The sequence below is a fragment of the Labrus mixtus genome, chromosome 24 (assembly GCF_963584025.1).
Source record: "Labrus mixtus chromosome 24, fLabMix1.1, whole genome shotgun sequence".
Lineage (NCBI taxonomy): Eukaryota > Metazoa > Chordata > Actinopteri > Labriformes > Labridae > Labrus > Labrus mixtus.
In genome coordinates, this window is record NC_083635.1 from 5,396,960 (window position 1) to 5,420,436 (window position 23,477).

The 23,477-nt window shown below is 38.0% G+C and overlaps 1 protein-coding gene and 4 long non-coding RNA genes across 6 annotated transcripts; 3 read left to right on the top strand and 2 right to left on the bottom strand.

Moving 5' to 3' along the window:
- Positions 1–1,595: 1,595 nt before the first annotated feature.
- On the bottom strand, positions 1,596–7,164 carry LOC132959757 (signal transducer and activator of transcription 1-like). 2 transcript variants are annotated; one of them, XM_061032950.1, is made up of 5 exons: positions 7,043–7,164; positions 5,155–5,282; positions 4,916–5,060; positions 1,972–2,134; positions 1,596–1,693 (listed from the first exon to the last, which is right to left on the bottom strand). In XM_061032950.1, the coding sequence occupies exons 2-5, from the start codon at positions 5,169–5,171 to the stop codon at positions 1,611–1,613; spliced, it is 408 nt and encodes a 135-aa protein (XP_060888933.1). In that variant the 5' UTR covers positions 5,172–5,282; positions 7,043–7,164; the 3' UTR covers positions 1,596–1,610. The 2 variants fall into 2 exon arrangements, with proteins under 2 accessions (XP_060888933.1, XP_060888932.1); XM_061032949.1 differs by having other exon boundaries at positions 5,155–5,285.
- Positions 3,620–4,427, top strand: LOC132959758 (uncharacterized). The gene is made up of 2 exons (XR_009667089.1): positions 3,620–3,703; positions 4,261–4,427. It is a non-coding gene; the product is annotated as an uncharacterized LOC132959758 (long non-coding RNA).
- Positions 7,165–17,479: 10,315 nt separating the features above from the next.
- On the top strand, positions 17,480–19,439 carry LOC132959812 (uncharacterized). Its single transcript, XR_009667102.1, has 3 exons — positions 17,480–17,574; positions 17,874–17,972; positions 19,355–19,439. It is a non-coding gene; the product is annotated as an uncharacterized LOC132959812 (long non-coding RNA).
- LOC132959813 (uncharacterized) lies at positions 17,677–19,774 on the bottom strand. Its single transcript, XR_009667103.1, has 3 exons — positions 19,757–19,774; positions 19,366–19,465; positions 17,677–17,733 (listed from the first exon to the last, which is right to left on the bottom strand). It is a non-coding gene; the product is annotated as an uncharacterized LOC132959813 (long non-coding RNA).
- A 563-nt stretch (positions 19,775–20,337) lies between these two features.
- LOC132959747 (uncharacterized) lies at positions 20,338–20,829 on the top strand. The gene is made up of 3 exons (XR_009667085.1): positions 20,338–20,369; positions 20,524–20,724; positions 20,807–20,829. It is a non-coding gene; the product is annotated as an uncharacterized LOC132959747 (long non-coding RNA).
- Positions 20,830–23,477: the final 2,648 nt, after the last annotated feature.

Here is a 23,477-nt window from a genome sequence, read left to right on the forward strand (position 1 = left end):
TAAACCAACCCTGATTCTTAAAGCCCGCATTCTAAGGTTTTTCTTACAGCCTAAGATTGAGCGCCTCTGTCTTTTTCCTTTTTTTTAAAGTATTGATCATTCGTCTTCCAGAACATTATTTTTTTCTATCCTCACATTTGACTACAAGAGACCATTCAAGTCAAGTGAGGATCAACGAGCGTCCATCCTGACGAACGTTAATTAAGACTCTTTGAGCCGCTGAGAGAAGGACCCACGGACAACTGCTTGGACCGCTGTGTTTTTCTTCAAACCCATCTCACTCCGACCGGACCTGCTACGGCGGTTATTGTGGGCCACCGGCATTCCTGATCCGAAAGAACTCGACGGGAAGTCTTGGTACCATTCGGCAGAGTTCAATTGAACACTACGTCTCAGTAAGGAAGCGTTCTGATTATGAGATTGGGTTGTTGAGTCAAGCTTGTGGTATCCGAATCAGAGCCTCAGAGTCAACTTTCACCAAATTTATTAAGTTCCCTTTTTATTTTTATTTCTCAAAATCCCACTTCGTTAAATCCCTCAAACAATATAGTTAAACTCCAAACTTGACATAAGGACCTCACCATGGCAACTTAAACAATTCAATATTATTATTCAAGTTATATCACTGTCGTAATTATACTGATATTACTTGTGCATTTCCTTTAAATTCTTCTGTTCATCATTTTTCTTTATTAAACTTTCATATAAACTTTCAATACTTTGTCTATGTAATTTTATGGTTTTTACTGCTTGAGAATTCATCCCAATGATATGAGACCGATTTATAGATTCATTAATTACTACAAGTAATATTAGTTTCCTTACTTAACAAGGATGGTGCCCCGAGTTATATATATATAAATATTAAAAGTAGATACGCTACAATTTCTTTCTCTGTATGTTAAATGTCATGCATGCAACAACACATAAAGAAAATGACACTTAAGCTGATGCACTATTCAGTGTAGAGCAACAAACTGAGGCTGCCTCTACCTGAACATCAAGCTCTTCAAATCCAAGCAGATTGTTGGTCTGAGCAGAGCAAGAGGAAGAAAAAACACACAGCAAAACTTAGCTCCCATTACTGGCCAAACCCCATAAAAACATCTCCAAATTTAAGCTTTGGTTACTGGTTTGCGACACGACAATACTTGAAGCAACTGCATTTAAGATCAATGAGGACAAAATAACAGATAAATACAGACAGAGTAAAGCTGGGTTTAAATTTCTACACATCTACCGGTTCATCTCAGATGGACATATCGTGCAGTTTACTCGTCTACATTCATCTGAGGTGTTGTTTCTTTACAGGTGATGAATTAACAGAAATCTTCACCTGTAAAAAAAAACCCTGTGCAGACTGTCAACAGCAGTATTTAAAGAGGTGCTCATAGAAGCTGGTTCAGCAGCTTATCAAAATACTCACCACAGCATCAATGTCTCTGGGGCCGACTAACTGTGACAAAGCCCTGTAGTCATCAGGAGACATGGGCAACATGTTGTCCTGCAGTCTGGACAGATGTCTGAACAGAAAGCAAATCCACATTAAATCTGCTCAATGCATTACCAATAAAATATTTGACATGTGTTTAAAAGGTGACATTCTCTGCTCACACTTCAGAGACAGAAATGAGCTCTGTCTTCATGTAGCTGCTCCTCTCTGGATTGTTCTCCACATCCATGGGCTCCTGAGCTAAAAGTCAAATAAACACAGATTCAACATTAACAGCATTTAGTCCCCAATAAGCATTAAATAAACGTGCAGTTTGCAATAAGATACTTTGCTGAAATTACAGGTAATAAAAAACCTCTCATCAGCTCGTTTGTATAAAAGGTTGAATGTTTTTACGGCACCTGCAGATTGTTAGTTTAATAAACACTCTTAAAAGAAGCATTAATACTTGAAATGTAAGACAGCATCATATTTTATAAACAGATCATATGATTTTACTGTGGAACCAGAACACTTACTCTCTGTGGGTTTGGGGTAGTATTTCCCGAAGGCCTTGTCTTTTGGGATGTTGGGGTAGAGGAAGCGGAGCGGGTTCTCGGGGATGTTCTCGGCAGCCATCACTTTGTAGGTACGGATGATGTCGAGCAGAGAGACGGCCGACAGCTCCTTCTTCGTGTACGGCTCCACAGAGTGAAAGAGAGAGAGAGGGAGTAGGAAACTGTTCTTCAATTTAAATATCAGAAAATGTCAGATACTGAGCGGAAAGTTTTGGGGGTAGCACAGCACGACCTATCTGGGCATATTGTATGTTTCTGGTTTAATGCTGGTGCTAAAGGGAGATATCTACTGGATCAAAGAGTCTCACATTCTTCCTTTACATAAGACATGAACAGCATCAGTCCTTCACTCACTGCAGAGGTCGTATTCCATCCAGGTAAAGGTGATGGCTCCCTCTCTGCTGCTCTCACTGAACCTGAGCAGGAAGGTCCCGGGACACTTATCACTGAGCAGAGCCTTCTCCCTCTCCTTACTGATGAAGCCCATGATGGAGCTACACACACACACACACACACACACACACACACACACACACACACACACACACACACACACACACACACACACACACACACACACACACACACACACACACACACACACACACACACACACACACACACACACACAGAAAACACAGAACTTCACACTGAAGAAAGACGGCAGCACTCACCCGTCGTTCCGAAGGGGAAGCAGGTGTCTTTTAATCACATCCAGGATTCCTTCGATCCACAACCAGAAGGAATACGCTTTCTCGTTCGCACTCTGCTTACAGACAAATACATTCAGTTCAAAGAGAAGATGTAGTTTTAACTTTATGATGCACCAAAAAGACTCCATTAGTATCTGCTAACCTGTACATGTTTCTCTTATTGCAGCTTTTGGTTAAATTACAGATTTGAATACAGATTTTATTCATTTTTAACTTGTGGTATTGAAAAGTCTCACAGATGTTGACGATCTTAAATCTCAGGCTGAATGGGGCTCACCTTGCAGAACTTGGTCATGTCCACTAGATGGCAGCCAAACTATGCTGTTTCATTTAACATCCAATATTTCCCCACTTCCGTTCGGGGTCGATGGGGACAGTGTACGAACCATTTTAGTTTAAATAAAATTAAATACCTTCGATTGTCGACAGAATAGCTAATGCTTCATTTTTCAATACATATATGAGCTAACTACGCTCTCAAGAGTGGGAAAAAATCAAATGTTTTTTAAAACACAAATGTAGTTCCAGATTTTGTCCATTGGGGGCAGTATAGACACAACAAGCAGTGTAAAGATGGAGAATCTGGCAGATTTACACTTAGTAAAAACACATTTAAAATAAAACCTTCAAACACTTTATATTATAATCAAAACATTTTTTATTTTCTTTCTTTTACTATCGACACACACACACACACACACACACACACACACACACACACACACACACACACACACACACACACACGTATCTATAGCAGGATTTTGTCCAGTACCAGAAGCTCACTGCAGGGGATTTATGTATGAAAGTCTGTAGTCTAATCTAAAGTATGTCACATTGATAGATGAAGCAGACACACTCGTCGATCGTCTAAAAACAATCCTTTGTCTTTTTATGATGACCTGCCGGGGCCAAGTTTACCCACAACTTTATACTGGTTATTTGTCAAAGGATATGCGGACAGGAGCCACTTACTGCAGGTACATTTCCATCTCTACTGAACTCTATTCACTTTAACTTGTTGTAAACTCTGAAGTGGTCCATTATTTCAGTTTGTACGCTGAAAAAACAACACCCAAATGAAACTTCACTGTCAGCAAGAACGAAAGCAGCCTTTGTTTTCTCTGACTAGTTTGTGGCCTTTTTCACAGAGAATGATTTCAGTTGAATTATTAAAAAGTAATTGATTTTATTAACTGCTCAGACTGACTCTCTGATCTCCGCTCAGTGTAATTATCACATAGTTACTTTTAGTTTAATATTTGGTAGTAGTAAAACTAGAAATAGTATAGATTTTAATGTAGTGAAATATTGATTCAATTAGTTTAAGGGTTAAAAAAATTCTAAATAATTTTTCCTGATATGTTTTATATCAGGAGACTTGGCAGGTAGAATAACTGTGTTTTTAAAAGTGTAAAAGTATTTCTCTTCCCTGCACATGTTTCTGGTAAATTCATTCATTTACACATTGTAGAGATGTTCTTACTTCTACTTAAGTTTACACTTTTCATTCTACACACTGACTTGGTTTTTCTAGGATGTACAGAAGAGATTGTACGGGCCCATCTGGCGCTCCAGGTTCGGTCCGTTTGACATCGTTAATGTGGCGACTCCAGAGCTCATAGCTCAGGTAATCCGACAGGAGGGTCGGCATCCAGTTAACATTTACTTATGTGCTTTGAATATTTTACTCACTGATATTCATTCAACCTTTATTTATACTCGAAAGATCATTGAGGGGCAACCCTCATTTACAATGACATCGAGTAATTACAGAAATCATTTAAAACAGACATTAAATCAAAAATAAAAACAGGGGACAGATAATACAAGACTGCTAAAATCAGTCTACAAAAGGCTAAAATGTACTAAGATAATTAAGCGAGTACAAAACTGCAATAAAAAAACACACTTATGTAAAACAGTTACAAACAGAGGTTGGGAGGCTTAAAATCAGGTTTCTAAAATGTCCAAAAGGTAAGAGTTCATTTCCCTCAAGAAGATGCTGTATGTTGTTCCATGAGTCCGGTGCAGAATAAGAAAAAGCAGATTTTCCCAGTTCCGATCTGACTCGAGGAACATTCAACAGTAAACGTCTTGAGGAACGTGTCTGGTAACGCCCAGTCGAGAGATGGATAAGTTCTGTCAAAATGTGACCATTACATGACAGGGGGTATTATAAATGTTCTAACCTGTAGGTTCCCCTTAATCTTGCGGATGTTGTGTTGTAGCAGGAAGTTGTTTTCCAGGGCGAAGCGGCTATGTTGGTCGTCGAGCTGAGCCAGGAGGTCGTGGAACTGAACTGTGGCTAAGGAATCCTGCATCGCCACTGTGTCCCTGAAGAGGCACGGAGCACAAGACAAATGAGGCTCTGATCTCTATTCTTGTAAAGTAAAAACTTTTGTTCTACTTTACAAAAAACCCCTCTCACCAGTCGATGCTCTCCATCTACTTGCTCAGGTATTGCCTGATGTCCATGGGGAACGAGTCATCGTAAAGCTGGTCCACCTGCTCCAGGTACTTGCAGTCCAGCATCTGAAGCTGGTTCCACTGCGCCATCTTCTGGTGAACAAAAGCAGATTCATTCAGTGTTAAGAGCTCGGACTTAAAGGTTCGTTTAGGTACATTCCTTTTTTAAAAAGGTTGAATAAAAAGTAGAACTCAGAGGAAAAATAATAATCTGTGTGAACTCTAAAATAAAGAAACTATTTAAAGTTTACGCAATGTCTGAAATTATGATTATGTAGTAATGTTATTGTTGCTATTCAAGATATTTCTCAACATGATAAATATTACAGAACTGATGTTGCATTAAGTTTTAGCTTCTCACTTTGTGATCTTCAAATAAAGAAATAATGCAACAATTTGATAATCATATCTGTTTCCCATCCTTCAGGTTGAAAATGAAAGGAAAGGAGTCAGGTTGAATGAACTCTTGAGGTTAAAGACATCTTATTAGAACGAGCAACTCAACTAAGTGAAAGGCTGGATTCATTTTTCTCTAAGTTCAACAACCCAGCTGCTTGACTGCAAAGCAAGAGACCGGAGATCACAAGTGTTGACTGAATAATTATTCTGGGAGCAGTCCCTCCTCCTTCTTGACTCTGTGCTGCTCAGAGAAAACTAAAGTGGAGGTTTTATCCCGGAGGATGTGGTAAAATCATATAAAAACAAATGTAAAAACAAATAAGGGGGAAGATGCATTCACTCTCACCAGAAGATTCTTGTATTTTAGATTTTAAAAATGTAAAATTAATGTTGTTCTCTACAAAAATGGAAAAAATTATGACTTAAAAAAAACATAATGCAACAGACAGATGTTAATTGACCCTGGATTTGAGAACCTGCAGAGAATAATATGGCTTAACTTCAACTAGTGCATAAAACTGGTTGTTCATTTGTCTTTGTGTGTACCTAAGTATGGCTGGTGCACGGTCATGTGTGTGTGCTCTGATAGGAACAGGTATAGGTGTGTGTGTGTGTGTGTGTGTGTGTGTGTGTGTGTGTGTGTGTGTGGTTCAGGGTCCTTTTATAAATGTGTTTTGGATTTTATTTATGATTCTGAATCTATTTGTTCTTTTTTTATTATGCATTGTGTTTTTTTGTATCTTCTGTAAAACACATTGAGTTTACAGTTGTATATGTGCTACACAAATTAAACTGAATTAAATTAAAACATGCTTCTTCTGCAAAACAAGAGAATTTAGGAAATATATGAACTAACAAAACTTACTTTATTTACAGTGATTATTATTCCTTATTTATAAGATTACAAAGTTGAATACAGAAGGGGTCATGGTAAGTTTCCTCACTGCCCCTAGCAACAGTCACTGCAGCACAAATCTCACCTGAACTTACCTGAGCAATCTAATTTAAGTAAACAAAATATCATCCAGAAATCTTTTTTAAACAGAATTCCTCTATATCACTATAATAACTAACACTATAGAACAAAAGACACTGAACTATCATAATTTGTATTGGTGAGTGCAGTCTACATGTGATTCACCTGCTGTAATAATTAGGACATTAGATACAGGTGTGCAGGTAATAACTCATTTTTGGACTTCCAATGGGTGGTAAGGGATAAACCACTATGAAAAACTTACATTTTGCTTTAAATAATTACTAGTCGAGATAGCTAACAAACCGACTTTAAATACGTATCTTTAACTCCTTTATCGTTTGAAATTATCAACTTTTAGCACCAAGTTTAACTCGTCATTTTTAGTCAGTGACAGTGCATCCTATTACGACCACGAACAGCAGATTTAGTCAGAATATTGTCATAGCGGGAGATAATATGTGAATAAACCTACCTTTAGGTCAGAGGAAACGTGAAAATATCTGACAGAAAAAGTATTTTTAGTTCCTAAAAAGGAAATTGTACAGCTTCTTTACCAAGCAGCTCCTCAGCCTTCTTTCGGTGTTGTGTACTGTACTTTAAAGTACAGCTGTGCAGAAACAGCGTAAGCCAATCATCGCTTAGGATCAACAACATGAGCCCGCCCTTTCATTTTCAACAGCCAATGAGAACGACGGACGGTGGCTATTCTGTCAGTTAGCAAGCTCACCCTGATACCATTAACAAAACGTGTGTTTTTTCATGAAAATACTCAGTATATGTGCAAGATAAAGGAATAAACACTTGTTCTTATGTGCTTAATCGACTCAAAGGAAACTGTCGCTTGTGGACGTCCTGTTCCAACAGCAGAACAAAAAGCGTTTGGGTCAGGACTCCTGTGAAGCACATCAACACTCAGGACATCTGCACTCAGCTTCCAATCAACATCAAGCCTCCCTCTGTGATCACAGTTCCTGCCCTCATATCATGATCAGCTGATCATGAAAAGAAAAACTGTCCTTGCAGCTTATGCACGATTTTACCAGCCAGTCAGTGATGGTCGTAAACAAAGAAGGTTCAGATGTTATCCATACCTGCCTCTCCATGGAAGCAGGTATGAGTTGAAGTTTGGATCAGAGCATCCATGCAAACCAGTATATTTTAACTCCTACACAGCAAAGAGTTTTCACTACCAACATCATTTTCATAACAATTGAACTTAAAAGTAGAGAAAGTCCTTTAGCTGCAGTTCTTAAAATGTCGACTGGATGCAGCCTCATTCTGACTAATGCAGGAAAATCATTCTGTCCACTGAGATAAAGATTCTCTGAGAGGAGTCGATGGTAACTTATCAGGTTAGACTCGTGCTTTACAATTAGGCTAGACTAAAACACCAGGCTGGTTTTGATTCATCGCCAGCCCCTTTGCTGAACAACATTCCTTCTTTTTCTCTTTTTCTCCCGACTTTCCGTCACTACAGTTCTATCTGGAAGAAAAGACAACATTTCCCAAACATACAAGATTCAAGTAAAGGACACAGAAAAAGTAATAAACTTTCTCAACTGCACAAAAAGTTTTGATTCAAGATCATAAGCCCTTTGTCCTCAACCCACTTTATTACAACTTAACTTGTCAAACCATGCTTTGAAATGATCCCAGTTGGTGTCATTTTGCAGTCATGTGAACACGAGCCGGATAATTTAATGGAACCGGACAACTCTCGTGTCAAGTTGTTTGTTATACTTCCAATGCGTTGTGCATTGAAGCTATAAAACACCAAGCTTTGAAAATCTTTTACAATACTGCACTTGCATTCAAAGTCTCTCAGCCCAACACAGGCTCAGCCTTTCACTTTCAGTAATACTTCAATTCCACCCATTAACTCAGAGCATGCTCAGACAACTTACTCTCTTAAATTATTATGCTGCAAGGAAAGGCAGAGTAGCAACCACAGGGTTAGTTTCTAGTTGACAAACTGACTTTGCATGCTTAATGCTCCTGAAGGTGTTTTCTATCACTCAAATCACTGTGATGCATATCAGCACAGATCACAGAGAGGAGTTTGAAAACAAGCTTTGGGATGAGGGAAGGACAATCTGACAGCTCAGAGTCATTAGGTTCATGTTTAAAAAAAATAAAGGCACACATGGAAGACGCAGGGATTGTTCTGGTCAAGGTTCAAGTTTTCAATCTATCTGTGCACTTTAGAATATGTGCTCCTGTAATGTTTCTCATGTTTTATCTTTGTTTAGTGATGAATGACTTTCGCTGTATATTATCTCTTTACTAACACATGTGCTTGCATTCATAGATGTCATCGAGTGCGTCAGATTTGGACAGCATCAGCACAAGTTAACAGAGCGACACATTAGGAAAAAACAACTTCATGAAGGTGACAGTTGCCTCAAAGCTGTGAACTTCCTTGGTTTTCTGTAATAATTCCCCCATGTTCACTGCACTTTGTGGACATGAAGTATGGTTTGTAATGTCTCAGGATGCTCCAAAGGAGGCATGATGCATGGAGGAGCTATGCTAAGCACATACATGCAGAGCTAAAACCTAAAGTAGGACCACAGTTTCTGTTGTTTTTATCATATTTTATGTTTTAAAATCAGCTGTAAGCCAAACTTGTGAATTAAGAAACAACTTCAGAGTCCTGTCCTTGGAAGTAATCCTTGTGCCCCTTTCTAAATGGGATGCTACTGGGTCTTAGTTTAGACTTGAGACAAAATATTTTGCATCCCTTTCACTGAAAACAAAGCTTCTGTGTCCTGCAGACACCAGGGTCTCCTCAAGAACAGCCACAGTGGTCGACCACCATGGATGGGAGCTTTCCATAGATTATCTGCTCTTTGTGGTTAAAGTACAGCATATTGATGGGCGACATTTTGGTGGGTGTGCAGCAGGGCCCTGCAGTGCCCCGCGGGTTGGCCTTGTTCACCAGGTGAGCTAGAGGACTAACTCTGAGTCCGGGGATTGTGTGTTCGAACCTCACCTGGGTCCAGTGAATTTTAAAGTCCAAATACACCTGGAGAAAATCCCAAAGTGTGAAGGGCATCTGTGGCGTGGTGGATTAGATTCTTAACTCTGAAGGCACCCATGGTGGAAGTGCTGAGAAACAAAGAAACATCATCACAATATTTTCAGAAATTGTGGACAATCAGCTCAGATCAGTGAATGGAGAGGCCTGTTATTAACAGTCGTGATGGGATTACTAAATCACTCCACTTATTCATCATTTTTTAAGGTACTTGTACTTTACTTTGAGTATTTTCTGCTCCATTTATTTATTGTGATAAAGTTCCCCATGATTATATAATGTAATAGGCTACATATTGGCTTTACTTACACGAAACATGCTGCATACACACACATTCATTATGAATATGTGATGGCTAAAAATAACGACAGCTAAGTGTTTTAAAGTATATATTTTATTATAATTAAAAGCTTTGTTGTGCTTCAAATGATCTACATGATATTGAAGGTTTTAACTCTTTGTGGCTGTAATGTAACTTCTACACTTTACAACCATAGACTGTAAATATTACAGTATAGCTCACCTGGAGGTTAACAGCCTCGTCAGGTCTGCATCATGCATTCATATTACACTGCTGCCCTCTGCTGGCACTGGGTTACAATTACATCCATCAGTCACTATAACACAAATGTTTCCTCTTTTTAACGATTCAGCTTTTTTTCCACCACATAAATGTGTTGAAAAATATAAATAGTGCAGTTACTTCTGTATAGCATACAGTAGTTTACCTACCAATATTTTCAACCATCTTTTATACTTATCTCAGAATATGTTAAAACAAACTAAATGAAAAGACTTAATCATTTGTAAATGTTTGGAAATTAAAGTGACTACACCTATAACTACTACAAGATGTGTTTGTAATGTAAAATATTAGTGTTTTGTTTGGTATAAAAGCAGGAGTGTTTGGATAATTTCACTAATAGACAAATCATTTAAACAACAGATCCACAGATTATAAATCTAAAAATGAATGTTTGATTTATTTTCGGTGTTTTACTTAATTTAGTTATTGTTATTGTGTCTCCTAATTCACAATGAGTTCTCTACGTCGATACGACCTTTACCTGGGAGTGACACGGCCAACGTCACTTCCGCTGCTGCGCATCACGTTCAGGTGTGCTCCTCAGGTGCGCCAAAGTTAATATCGACCCTGTGACCACTCGAGCGGATGACGGGTGTCCGAGTTTGGATGAAAATGCTCCGAAAAGAAGAATTGAAGACGAAGAAGAAAAAACTAATGCTAATGCTAATGCTAATGCTAACCGAACCATAACAACGTCGTCTGTCTGAGAGATTCAACCAAAAGTGAAGAGAAAGTTGTTGTTTGAACTCAACATTCAGGGTTTTCTTCTTGTTTCTTTGTACAGGTGTGTGCAGGTGTTTCCTCGCTCTGTGCTGTAGCTCTGAGGTAAAATGATTTTCTAAACATTATTGTTCACAGAGCTCAGAGATTAAATGTTCATTTTGATAAAGTAATATGAATAAACTTCATTTATTTTATTTAAAAAGTAAAAGCTCTTCATCCAGCTTTCTGTGTTTAATTTACTCAAAGAAACAGCAGTCTGATTAATTTATTATTTAAGTGCAGTAACCAACAACTAACCACCAGAGGGCGCCCTCTCTATATAAAGTGATTTATAAACGATATAATGTATTTATTTTCAACCTTTAACTTTAATTAGAGTTTTTGTTTTTGTGACAGTTAATTTTGTATGTCAATAAAGTAATTTGATATTTAAGATTACATCATTGTATGGTCAATTATTTATATTAAAGCTGCATTTTTACCTTTTAGTTAATTAAATTAGTTTTTAGTTTTTCTTCATGAAAATACCACAAACCTTTTTATTGATTGAATTGAAATGATCATGATCAATGATCAATATCACAGATCAATTACAACTCTGAATATATATTATATTTATATGTATAGAGCAGTTTCTTTCCCCTCAAAGCTCGATCAGGTTAAAGGTAAACAAACTTGTAGAATTTATAATATAAGATAAATCTGTTAAGATGTTTCTTAAGACCTTATACTTCATGTTTCTATATTATATTCTACATTTAAACTTTGAATTTAAGTTTGTTTCGGTCTCATCCAAAAGCCTTAAAGTGAAGTTAAACACAGATAATTTACAGTGAATGATGAAAGTCAGGTTTATTCCAATCATCACAATGTTGTATAATCACAAACATTTTCTGAGTTTTATTAACTTGATGAACTAAAATTAGTTTTTCTTCTCCAACAGGAACTCTGTTGACGTCTTCCAGGAGGATCCCCCGTCGGTGGCCGTCTTCCTGCTCAGGTAGGAGACTCAAAGCTTTCTTAATGTTTTATTATGTTCCAGGTTTTAGGTCTTATAGATGTTTAGACTCAGTTATTTTAATCATTTCATCCTTTTTGATGAGCTAGAAGTTGATTTAGAGTTGAGGAACATCAGGTGTTTAACGTAAAACTACATTATTATTTTTTAATCTATTAGGTATCGTTAGTCGACAGCTTATGTTAGCTACATAGCATTATGTGTTTTTGTATGTTGATGTTAAAGCTGATTTAAGGAGTTATGACCTCCTTTAGACATGGACATCCAGTGCTGGTATTACTTCCTGATCTAACGTTATCCTGAAGGTAGCATCAGTGTCCTGAATGTTAAAGTGAACTATTTTCCCTGAAAATGATTTGAATCACTTCTCCTTTGACGGGTTAAAGAGAGTTTAACTTTTAACAGGACACTGATGCTGCCTAGATCAGGAAGTAATACCAGCGCTGTATGTCCATGTCTAAAGGAGGTCATAACTCCTTAAATCTGTTCAACATACAAAACTGATAACACTTTGTAGCTAACATCAGCTGTTGACATCGATAAGACCTAAAACCTGGAACATAATAAAACAACATTAAGAAAGCTTTGAGCTCCTACCCAATGGGGCTGGAGGATAGTGGGGGTAGTAGTGTAGTAACCCCCTCACCTGTGACACCTTATTGTATTGTGCTGATGTAACGTGTCATCATGAGGTCATCATGTCTGTTCAATATTTTATTGTAATAAAACTACTGCTGTGTCCATTTTGGCACATTTCTTTAGAGTGCTACTCACATGTTTAGCTGTGTTGCACATTCCATGAATGCACGATGCTTACAAGTTATACCTCGTTGTAAAGGTGACCGATCAGGCTTTCCAACGATATAAAATACAACACCAATTAGTATTATTAAAGAAATAATTGACAAAATAATGTTTCCAAACTTTCTGAGGAGTTTATTTCCAACTTTACTTTAGTAAACTGAGCTCTCTTTGTACAAAGGTATAATATTAAATATCAACAATAAACTAATAAACAAAGACTAATATGTACAAGGCTAAATAGGATAGTGGTGAGTAGTGCAAAGATGGTTAAGTAAACATGAGGTCGTCCTTCATTTTAGAGTTGTTGCAGGACGTGTCAAACTGGCTCAAAGTAAGTGACAAAGGAAGGATATCACATGAAACAAGGTTTAAAAGGAAGTCAATTTATTATCAAATAATCATAATTATGTAAATCAGTCATGAATGCAATGTGTGGATGAGTGTAGTGTTGTAAAGTGGGAACAAAAGCAAACCAGTTGGTGGAGGCCTGGGAGAAAGAGAGGGGAGACACGTTAGAGTGGAAGCCACTTATAAGCAGAGTCCTGATGGACTCAGGTGTACCCAGGTGGACTAACGGCCTTCCTGACTCCACCTGCTGTCTGCCAAGCCAGGAAGACAAACAAATGCAGACAGAGGGCGTCACAGTGCCATGACAGACACTACTATGTTTATCGTTGTAACACGGGATGTTACGTCCAAGACCGCTGAAAACTGCCGTACTGCTGCTGTGTGAGCTGCTCTTTATTCTTGTCTGGACACTGCAGGCCATATAAATCATTTATTTAACACAAAAACAACACACAGATCCAGCATGAGAAACAGAGTCTGCATCTGTCTCTGTGGCTCAGGAGATAGATGGAGGACTTGGAGTCTGGAGGTCGTGGGTTCAAATCTTATCAGGACTCTGTGAATTTTAAAGGTGTCAGTCCTAAATGAAAGACTCAAGAGGAGAAACATTGTGAAGCACCTGTCAGTATGGATCCACAGGAAAGACACACACACCATTATCTTAAAGGTGTTGGTCCAAAGGAAAGACTCAAGAGATCTGAGAAACATAGTAAAGCATCTGTCTCTGTGGCTCAAGAGATAGAAGGAGGACTTGGAGTCTGGAGGTGGTGGGTTCGAATCCTATCAGGACTCAGTGAATTTTAAAGTCTAACATCTGAAATGATGACGATAAATACGCCCGGAGCACATGTCATAGTGTGAAGGTATCGGTAGTGTAGTGGATAAGATTGCGGTTTCTGAGCTCTGTAGATGGTGAGCATAGGTTCAAATCCCACTGTGTCTGGTGATGGAGGATTGGAATCTTATCAGGCAAATTTTAAAGTCAAAATCTGAAATGACGATGATAAATACGCCCGGAACACATCACCAAGTATGAAGGGACCGGTGGCCGAGTGGAATCGTCCTTGCATCTGCAATGGATAGACGTTGGTTCAAGTCCAGCTTCCACGGCATCTGTTCCCGGAACTGCTAGGGGGGCATAAGTATCTGAAGTTTTGAGAGTGTTGAACAAAAGTTAGTTACATGTGTTGGCTCCCCCTGGTGTTTAGTGAGTAACACAAGTACAGGGTCATGAAAAAGAAGATCAAGTGTGTCTGAAGTTTTGTGAACATGTCAGACCCTTTTTTAAAGTGTTGGATGACTTAATGTACTAAATATAGTGTACTAACCTAAATTCATTAATCATCCATTGTTCCCACCATGACATAATATTTTATTTATTATATATACATATGGTCAATCATATATTAGGATAATGTGGTTCAAAGTTAAAAGGAGCATCAGTGAAGTCACTAGAGACACTGTTTACATGATATGTGAACACCAAGAACACCTCTCCTCTCTCTGGATCATTCAGGGAACAGGAAGTTATAAAGGAAACAGGAAGTTGACAGTTCTTTCGTCAATCTGCACACAGCAACAGAAATGTAAGTTCATTTACAGAAGTTAAGGTTTAGCATTAGCATGTAGCTTAGCATTAGCAACAACTTGGATTAGTTTATTGTTTTAATTTATATAGAACTTTGGTAATGACTAAACTTCTTGTGTCTTGTAGTTTTCACTCCTTCAATCTGGTGAAGAAATCAGAAGAGGAGATCATCTCTTTGCTCCCTTCAGGTGCAGCTCCTGAAATTCAAGCACAAAGTTTACATTTAGTTTGGACCGACAAAGACAAAGTCTACATTTAGTTTGGACAGACAAAGACAAAGTTTACATTTAGTTTGGACAGACAAAGACAAAGTTTACATTTAGTTTGGACAGACAAAGACAAAGTCTACATTTAGTTTGGACAGTCAAAGACAAAGTTTACATTTAGTTTGGACAGACAAAGACAAAGTTTACATTTAGTTTGGACAGACAAAGTTTACATTTAGTTTGGACAGACAAAGACAAAGTTTACATTTAGTTTGGACAGACAAAGACAGTCTACATTTAGTTTGGACAGACAAAGACAAAGTTTACATTTAGTTTGGACAGACAAAGACAAAGATTACATTTAGTTTGGACCAACAAAGACAATGTCTACATTTAGTTTGGACAGACAAAGACAAAGAGGTTCCTCATTGAACACATGTGAGTATGTAGAAATGAAAAGGTCTGGTTCATCTATCTGTAGAGAGAAGGTTCAAAATGTTTGATTTGCATTTTAAATTGAATTCATTCAAAATAAAACTGTTTGTTTAAGTTTGTTGAAGCTGTTTCAATCGTCTTCTTTCTGTTTAACACCCCGACATGTCATGACTCAAACTTAACTCTGTTAGTCAAACATCACTCACCAAACTCATCATACTGAAGGTGTACAGCTGCAGAGAGACGACAGACACGGCGGCTACATGCTAATGCTAAGCTACATGCTAATGCTAAGCCACGTGGTATGCTACATCAGATGCAATACGTCACAAATTATAACAAGGCTAATGTTAAGATACATGCTAAGCTACATGCTAATGCTAAGCCACGTGGTATGCTACATCAGATGCAATACGTCACAAATTATAACAAGGCTAATGTTAAGCTACATGCTTATGTTAAGCTACATGCTAATGCTAAACCTTAACTTCAGTAAAGGAACTTACATTTCTGTTGCTGCCTGCTGTGAGCAGATTAAAGAAAGAACCCTCAACTTCCTGTTTCCTTTATAACTTCCTGTTGATAAATCCAAAGCACTTCCTGTTAATAACCAGAGCACTTCCTGTTGATAAATCCAGAGCACTTCCTGTTAATAACCAGAGCACTTCCTGTTGATAAATCCAGAGCACTTCCTGTTAATGACCAGAGCACTTCCTGTTGATAAATCCAGAGCTACAGATTCACAGATATAAGAAGGCCGATGAGTTCAGACGTTCAGAAACAAAGCTACATGGACAGACAGGTGATCATTCATTTGATTTCGTCTGGTTGTGTTGGATGGATGTTTCTTGATCTTTCACTGAGTCCATTTGAACTTTTGTGATCTGTTGGTTTGGTGACCTCAGCATCGTTAACAAAAAAAGGCCAATCAGAGTCCACAGTTTGAAGGTCTCGGTCTGGGACTAGAAGGAAAAAACATGAAATAACTTCACTCCCCGGTTACGACCACAACCTTCCCGGTGTTAAGTGAGTAAAAGGTTCCCTGCACACACACATATTTGTGACTCTGTGTGGTCTTAGTGTGGTCTTGACTACAACACTCAGCTGAGTTCAGACAACGAGGACCAAAAGCTGTTGGGTTTTTAAATGACACTTTAAATGGGGGGATGAAATACTCAGCACAGTCTGCTGAAGGCCCTTCAGATCCTCTGATCTGATCCTCTGATCATTCAGCAGTCTGGACAGAAAATGTGGATGACTTGAGGACACACATACTAATGAATAATGGAGATGTGATGTGTTAGCTGGTACATACATGAGCTTCTGTAGTGTTGCATCTTTCTCCAGCTGTCTGTCATGAGTCTGCTCCAGTAACAGGCCCTGGTTGAAACAAAAAGGAGGAAAATAAAATGTATAATGTGGCCAGAGTTACTGTTGCTGTCTGCTTGAGTGTATAAAATCTGGCACTTCTAATTGAAGTAGTTTATGATTGTAAATGAATGAGCTCGTCCATCATGCTCTGCTGGTCTTGGATCTGGTCTCTGAGGCGGCTGAGCTGCTTGTGGTGAGCTGGTTCTCCAGCTGCTCCTCCAGAGTTTTGTGGAGATGTATAAACGGATTTGTGTCCTCACCTCGATGTCCTCGTCTCCATCATGTCTCCTTGTCATTGGCCTGAATGTTTGTGTGGGCGTCGGCCTGCGTGCTCTCCAGCTGTTTGCTGCGGTTCACCAGAGACTTGACCTCAGACTTGATCTTGCTGATGTAGAGCCGAGCTACGTTGAACTCCTCCTCCACCGCTGAGCCGTTCCCCTTTGACTCTGAGGACTGAGGATGAGAGGGAGGTTACAGACGTTGAGAGTGTGAAAGATGTGTGTGTGTATATAAATGTGTGTGTCCGTTCTCACAGCTCACAGACATCAGTGGTGCCGATGATGGCGCTGATGTCACTGCTGCTACGAGAGTAGGACCAGACACTCACACACACACACACACACACACACACACACTCACACAAAACAGTCTGTATGTTTCTGCAGAACTCAAGATGAACACTTTCTCCTAAAACATATCTGTACCGTCTTGTGCTCGTCTGCCAGCTGCAGGTTGGTCTGATCTCTCTCCTCCACCTCTTGGCTCTTCTGGTCGTAGTTGACGACGAGCTCCTCCAGCGCCTGCAGCACCTCCTTCACCTCCTCCTTGGTCAGCTGGTTCTCCGTTTGCAGCCGGCACAGCTCCTCCTGGGAGGGACGTGGGGTCAGAGTGAGTTCATGCAAAAATGATCATCCTTATGAAATCCATGTTTAAATGAAAATACTTGATATTTCTTTTGTATTTCATAGGCTGAGAGACAAACCTCCTCTGGTCCATCTTCTGCTCCTTGAGTTTGTCAGCCAGACTCTGTTGGTTGATCTCATCATCCTGTGAATTATTACAAGAAAAGGACATCAAGTAATAATAATTAAATGAATAATAATAATTGAGAAAATGAAAGTATTTGTATTTAGTTTGAATCTTTAAGCAGGTTGTCTTCTAATGTTGTGTCTTGTCTTTGACTTTAGTCTATTCTTGTCTTCCAGCTGTTTGTACAGGTTGCTGATGTCCTCCTCGTATTTGCTCCGCTCGTGGCAACAATATTATTTGACTTTTCTTTCACAAAGGTAAGAAGTATTTTCAGTTGAAAAAAACAGTTAGTTCATTTAAAATGAGTAATGTATCAGAATGTATCATTTACTTTTCACGTATTGTACAATCCTGTAAATGAGCCATAGATGCTCCTAAAGTAAAAGTCTGTGATATTCTGTGATCACAGACTGTGATATTATCAATGAACTTAATATTATGTTTGAATGTTAATGGAGCACATAAGGTAGGTGAAGAAGACTTATGAGCATATGAAAGCAACCTTTTTAACTTGTAAATGTTTCCTTTTAATTTATGTGTTCAATCTGAACTATCTCAATGAGCTGTAAAATGTACTCGTATCAAATATTTTAATCCTAATCAAAAAAAGCAGTTCAATCAAATTAATCATTTCAATTAAATCAATAAAAAGGTTTGTGGTATTTTCATTAGAAAACCAAAGGAAAATAAACTAATTAAATTGATTAAAAGGTAAGTTTGAAAAGTAAAATGAAGGAAAAGGTCTAAAGTAAAAATGCAGCTTTAATATAAATAATTTATCAAACAATGATGTAAGACTCTAATTAAAGTTATAGGTTTAAAATAAATGCATTATATCGTTTATAAATCACTTTATATAGAGAGGGCGCCCTCTGGTGGTCAGTTGTTGGTTACTGCACTTAAATAAGAAATGAATCAGACTGCTGTTTCTTTGAGTAAATTAAACACAGAAAGCTGGATGAAGAGATTGTTGTTTTATTTACCTTTTAGCTGTTGTTTTATTTACCTTTTAGCTGTTGTTTTATTTACCTTTTAGCTGTTGTCTTGGTTACTTGTTAGCTGTTGTTTTATTTACCTTTTAGCTGTTGTCTAGTCTTTAATGTTTGTTGTTTTTATCTTTCAGCTGTAGTTTTGTTTAGTTATAGATTTAGTTTAAAGTTGTATTGTCCGTTTTCTTTGATTTGTGTGTTGGATGAAACTTACTTAACTTACTAAATATAATGTACTAAATATAATCTACTTACTATAATTTACTTAATAACTTTTTTTTAAAAATGACATACTAACCTAAATTCATTAATGGTCTATTGTTCATGACATAAGATTTTATTTATTATATAAAATAATATAAAATATGGATCATCAGTGAAGTCACTAGAGACACTGTTTACACGATATGTGAATAAATATGTGATAAAAGAAACTATTTATGTAGAAATGTCACTGTCTGCCTCTCCTCTCTCTGGATCTAGGTCATTGCTGAGTCCAGCCAGTGAGGCTCCAACCCTCCATGGAAATGTGAACAAAATGAGAGGAGATGTCGGTTTGAGGCGAACACACACAGACTGCACTGATGGTGAGAACTGGACGCAGATATCCATTTTAAAACCTGCAGGTTAGCGTGTGTTTTGGGTGCGAGCTGAACTGTACCTGTAGGTCTGTCTTGATGAGCGAGGCTCCTGCTTGGACCAGATAATGACAGATAGTTCTTTGACACAGGGACGCAGCTCGGTGAAGGACCGTCTCCCCCCTGGTCAACAGAAGAGAGAGAGAGAGTGCGTCAGATTACAACATCTGACAACATCACCCGAGGAACAGACATCAACGGTGTCCGCTGCTTCTTTTGGTGTCTTGTGTTTATGATGGCACATATATCATCACATATAGACTGAACAGAGATCAGAGCACAGATACAGACACAGCATCATCATCTACACTCCGTTAACATTTAAATAAAGTGTTTAGCATTTTAAAAACCTCAGAAAATCAAAAATCAGTTCAATGTTAGATGTTTTCAAGCACAAATAGAATCTGTACTTACTGCAGTTTTTCTGTAACGACTAAAAACTACTTAAAAGGCAGGGTTGGTGATTTTCTCCAGATCCACTTTTTAAGATTGTGGTTGAAATTGTCTTTTGGTCCTGACAATGAAAGCAATGAGCTGAGGTCTGCTTCTGGGTGCAGACGCAGCACTGAGGGAATGCTACTTTTAGAAAATGACCAACCCTGCCTTTAACCCAGACAAGACTCTCTCTTACCTGCTTTTTGTAAAGTGTCTTGAGATAACATTTGTATTGAGTTCTACAAAATAAAGATTGATTGAACTGACTTATTGTTTTACAAGCCTGTCATTGAAAGTTTCACATTTATTCAAACACTAGAATACAGAAAGAACAAAACGACATATTCCTATTTAGAAACAAACTACATACATACCTATGTTGAAAAGAACCCACATACATTCATTAATGGTAAAAAAAACAACGACTAAGGATTATTTTAATGAGCTACGCATGGTGCAATAGCACCCCCTGTTGACCTGTCAGAGACTGCTACCGGAAGTGACTGTTCAAGCCCCGCCTATAAAGGAAACAGGAAGTTGAGGGTTCCTTCTTTAATCTTCAAGTCTGCACACAGCAGGCAGCAACAGAAATGTAAGTTCATTTACTGAAGTTAAGGTTTAGCATTAGCATGTAGCTTAACATTAGTAACAACTAAGCTTTCTTTTGTCCTGTGTTAGTTTATTGTTTGAATTTCTTTATATAGCACTTTGGTAATGACTAAACTAAATGTTCTTGTGTCTTGTAGTTTTCACTCCTTCTTCAATCTGGTGAATAAATCAAAAGAGGAGTTTGTCTGACTGTCAACCTACGTGCACCAAACACGTGGAGGACTGTACACATACCTGTGGAGGATGTAGAGGACCATCTCTTTACTTCCTGCACTGGCAGCGTGATGACGTCACCTGCAGCCGGACGAGTCGAGTGACGTGAGGTCGGCTCCCTTCAGGTGGTGCGGTGGCTCCCTCCTTCAGGTGCGGCGGCTCCCTTCAGGTGTGGCTCCCTTCAGGTGGTGCGGTGGCTCCCTTCAGGTGCGGCTCCCTCCAGGTGGTGCGGTGGCTCCCTCCTTCATGTGCGGCTCCCTTCGGGTGGTGCGGTGGCTCCCTCCTTCAGGTGCGGCGGCTCCCTTCGGGGGGTGCGGCTCCCTTCGGGTGGTGCGGCGGCTCCCTTCGGGTGGCGCGGCTCCTGCAGCTGATGATTCAATTCAAAGACACGTGTGAGTATGTAGAAATGAGGTCTGAAACTGTCACTAACCTTCTTTAAGTCTTTGTTCTTCACACACTCAACCAGCAGCTCTACAGAGAGAATGTTAAAAATGTTTGATTTACATTTTAATTAAAAATAGAAACTGTTTTAAGTTTGTTCACGCAGTTTCAATCGTCTTGTTTAATATAAATGATTTTCTATTAGGAAACATGCTTATTGCTTAATGTTAACTTTCATTCATCAGTCCATTTTTATTCACTCATCTCCAAATCACAAGGAAAGTTATCTCCAGACACCTTACAATAACAAACATTTGGTAAGTTTAAACTAATTGTGATGCGTTTTTTGTTTAAAACACTTTTAGGGGCAGTCTGACCAAAACAAGATGAAGAGCTGTTAACATGTATGCTACACCACGCTGCCTCACCTGCTTCAACATCTGGTGAGTATTTTTCTTGGTTATTGTTTTTATTGTAACTGTTTGAGTCACATATAGTCTTATTCTTGATTGTATTTGTAGGGCTAAATTTACATGATGCTACAAACTTTTAAATTTTAATTTGACACTCTCTTTGATGTAGATGTAATGATTCTTTTGACCTAATTAAATGATTAAAAATTAGTATCAGAATGGCCCATTTACTTTTCACGTATTGTACAATCCTAGCTGTAACCTGAAATGAACTTTAAACCCTGATGTCTTTGTTTCTTGTGTCTGATATGCCAGGTGTTTCCTCGCTCTGAGAACTCTGATCTGTGCTGCAGCTGGAAGGATTTTAGTTTACCTGTTAACTAACTTGTAGCTTTTCTGTGCATTTTCTTTATAGATTTAAAGTTTTATTGTCTGTTTTCTCTTTGCCACTTTCATAATAAATAAAATGTTAAACTCTTAATTTGTCTCATGTTTGTGTTGTCAGCACCTTTAATTACTAAAGTTTTGTTGTAGTTGTTTCCTCTGGAGTCACACATGCTGTGAACTTGTTTGAATATTTTTTATAAATTTAATGTAATTAAAGATTTCAATAAACAAGTTTCCTCAAACAGACATGAAAGCTGTAAACTACTATAAATAAAACACAGCTGGCAGATAACCAGAGCCTGATCACAGATGTAACACATCTCTCTCCTCCACAGGTACAGAAGTCACTCTGACGCAGAATGAACACAGCAGTAGTTTTATTACAATAAAATATTGAACAGACATGAACTGTGTTTTTTTCTATACATCACAATACAATAAGGCGTCACAGACGTCCCCATTGGGTAGGAGCTCAATGCTTTCTTCATGTTTTAGTATGTTCCAGGTTTAGGTCTTATAGATGTTTAGACTCAGTTATTTTAATCATTTCATCCTTTTTGGAGGATCATCAGGTGTTTAATCAAATACTACATTTTTATTATCCTTATTTAATTAAACACCTGATGTTCCTCCACTACAGAAAGGATGAAATGATTAAAATAACTGAGTCTAAACATCTATGAGACCTAAAACCTGGAACATAATAAAACAACATTAAGAAAGCATTGAGTCTCCTACCTGAGCAGGAAGACGGCCACCGACGGGGGATCCTCCTGGAAGACGTCAACAGAGTTCCTGTTGGAGAAGAAAAACTCATTTTAGTTCATCAAGTTAATAAAACTCAAAATGTTTGTGATTATTCAACATTGTGATGATTGGAATAAACCTGAGTTTCATCATTCACTGTAAATTATCTGTGTTTAACTTCACTTCAAGGCTTTTCTATGAGACTGAAGCAAACTTAAATTCAAAGTTTAAATGTAGAATATAATATAGAAACATGAAGTATAAGGTCTTAAGAAACATCTTTACCATACATTAACTGTCACAAGAACTAATTAAAGTCAAAGGTTTAAAATAAATGCATTATATCGTTTATAAATCACTTTATATAGAGAGGGCGCCCTCTGGTGGTTAGTTGTTGGTTACTGCACTTAAATAATAAATTAATCAGACAGCTGTTTCTTTGAGTAAATTAAACACAGAAAGCTGGATTAAGAGCTTTTACTTTTAAATAAAATAAAGTTTATTCATATTACTTTATCAAGATGAACATTTAATCTCTGAGCTCTGTGAACAGTAATGTTTAGAAAATCATTTGACCTCGGATTAACTAATTTACATATTAGTCAATAAACTTAAATTGAGGTTATTGTTTTATTTCAACTCTTCAATCTAATATTAGTTTAAATTATAAGTTTTGTTTTAAAAGTGGCTTTACTTTTACCCGGTGTTTAAACAATTAGTTTAACAGGAGAAAACAAGTTCAAAAGTTACCTTCATAATATTGATAAATGTTATCATCATCATCTTACTTTGACGATGTTTCCGCTTAACAAACATTTAGCATGAGCATTAGCCCACGTGTTAGCATTAGCATACAGCCCCACGTGTTTCTATTTTGTGTCTTTTCACACAAAACTTTGAATGACTCACTGAGTATCTAGACTTCATCTTTCCTTCCCCGGCTCATTCTT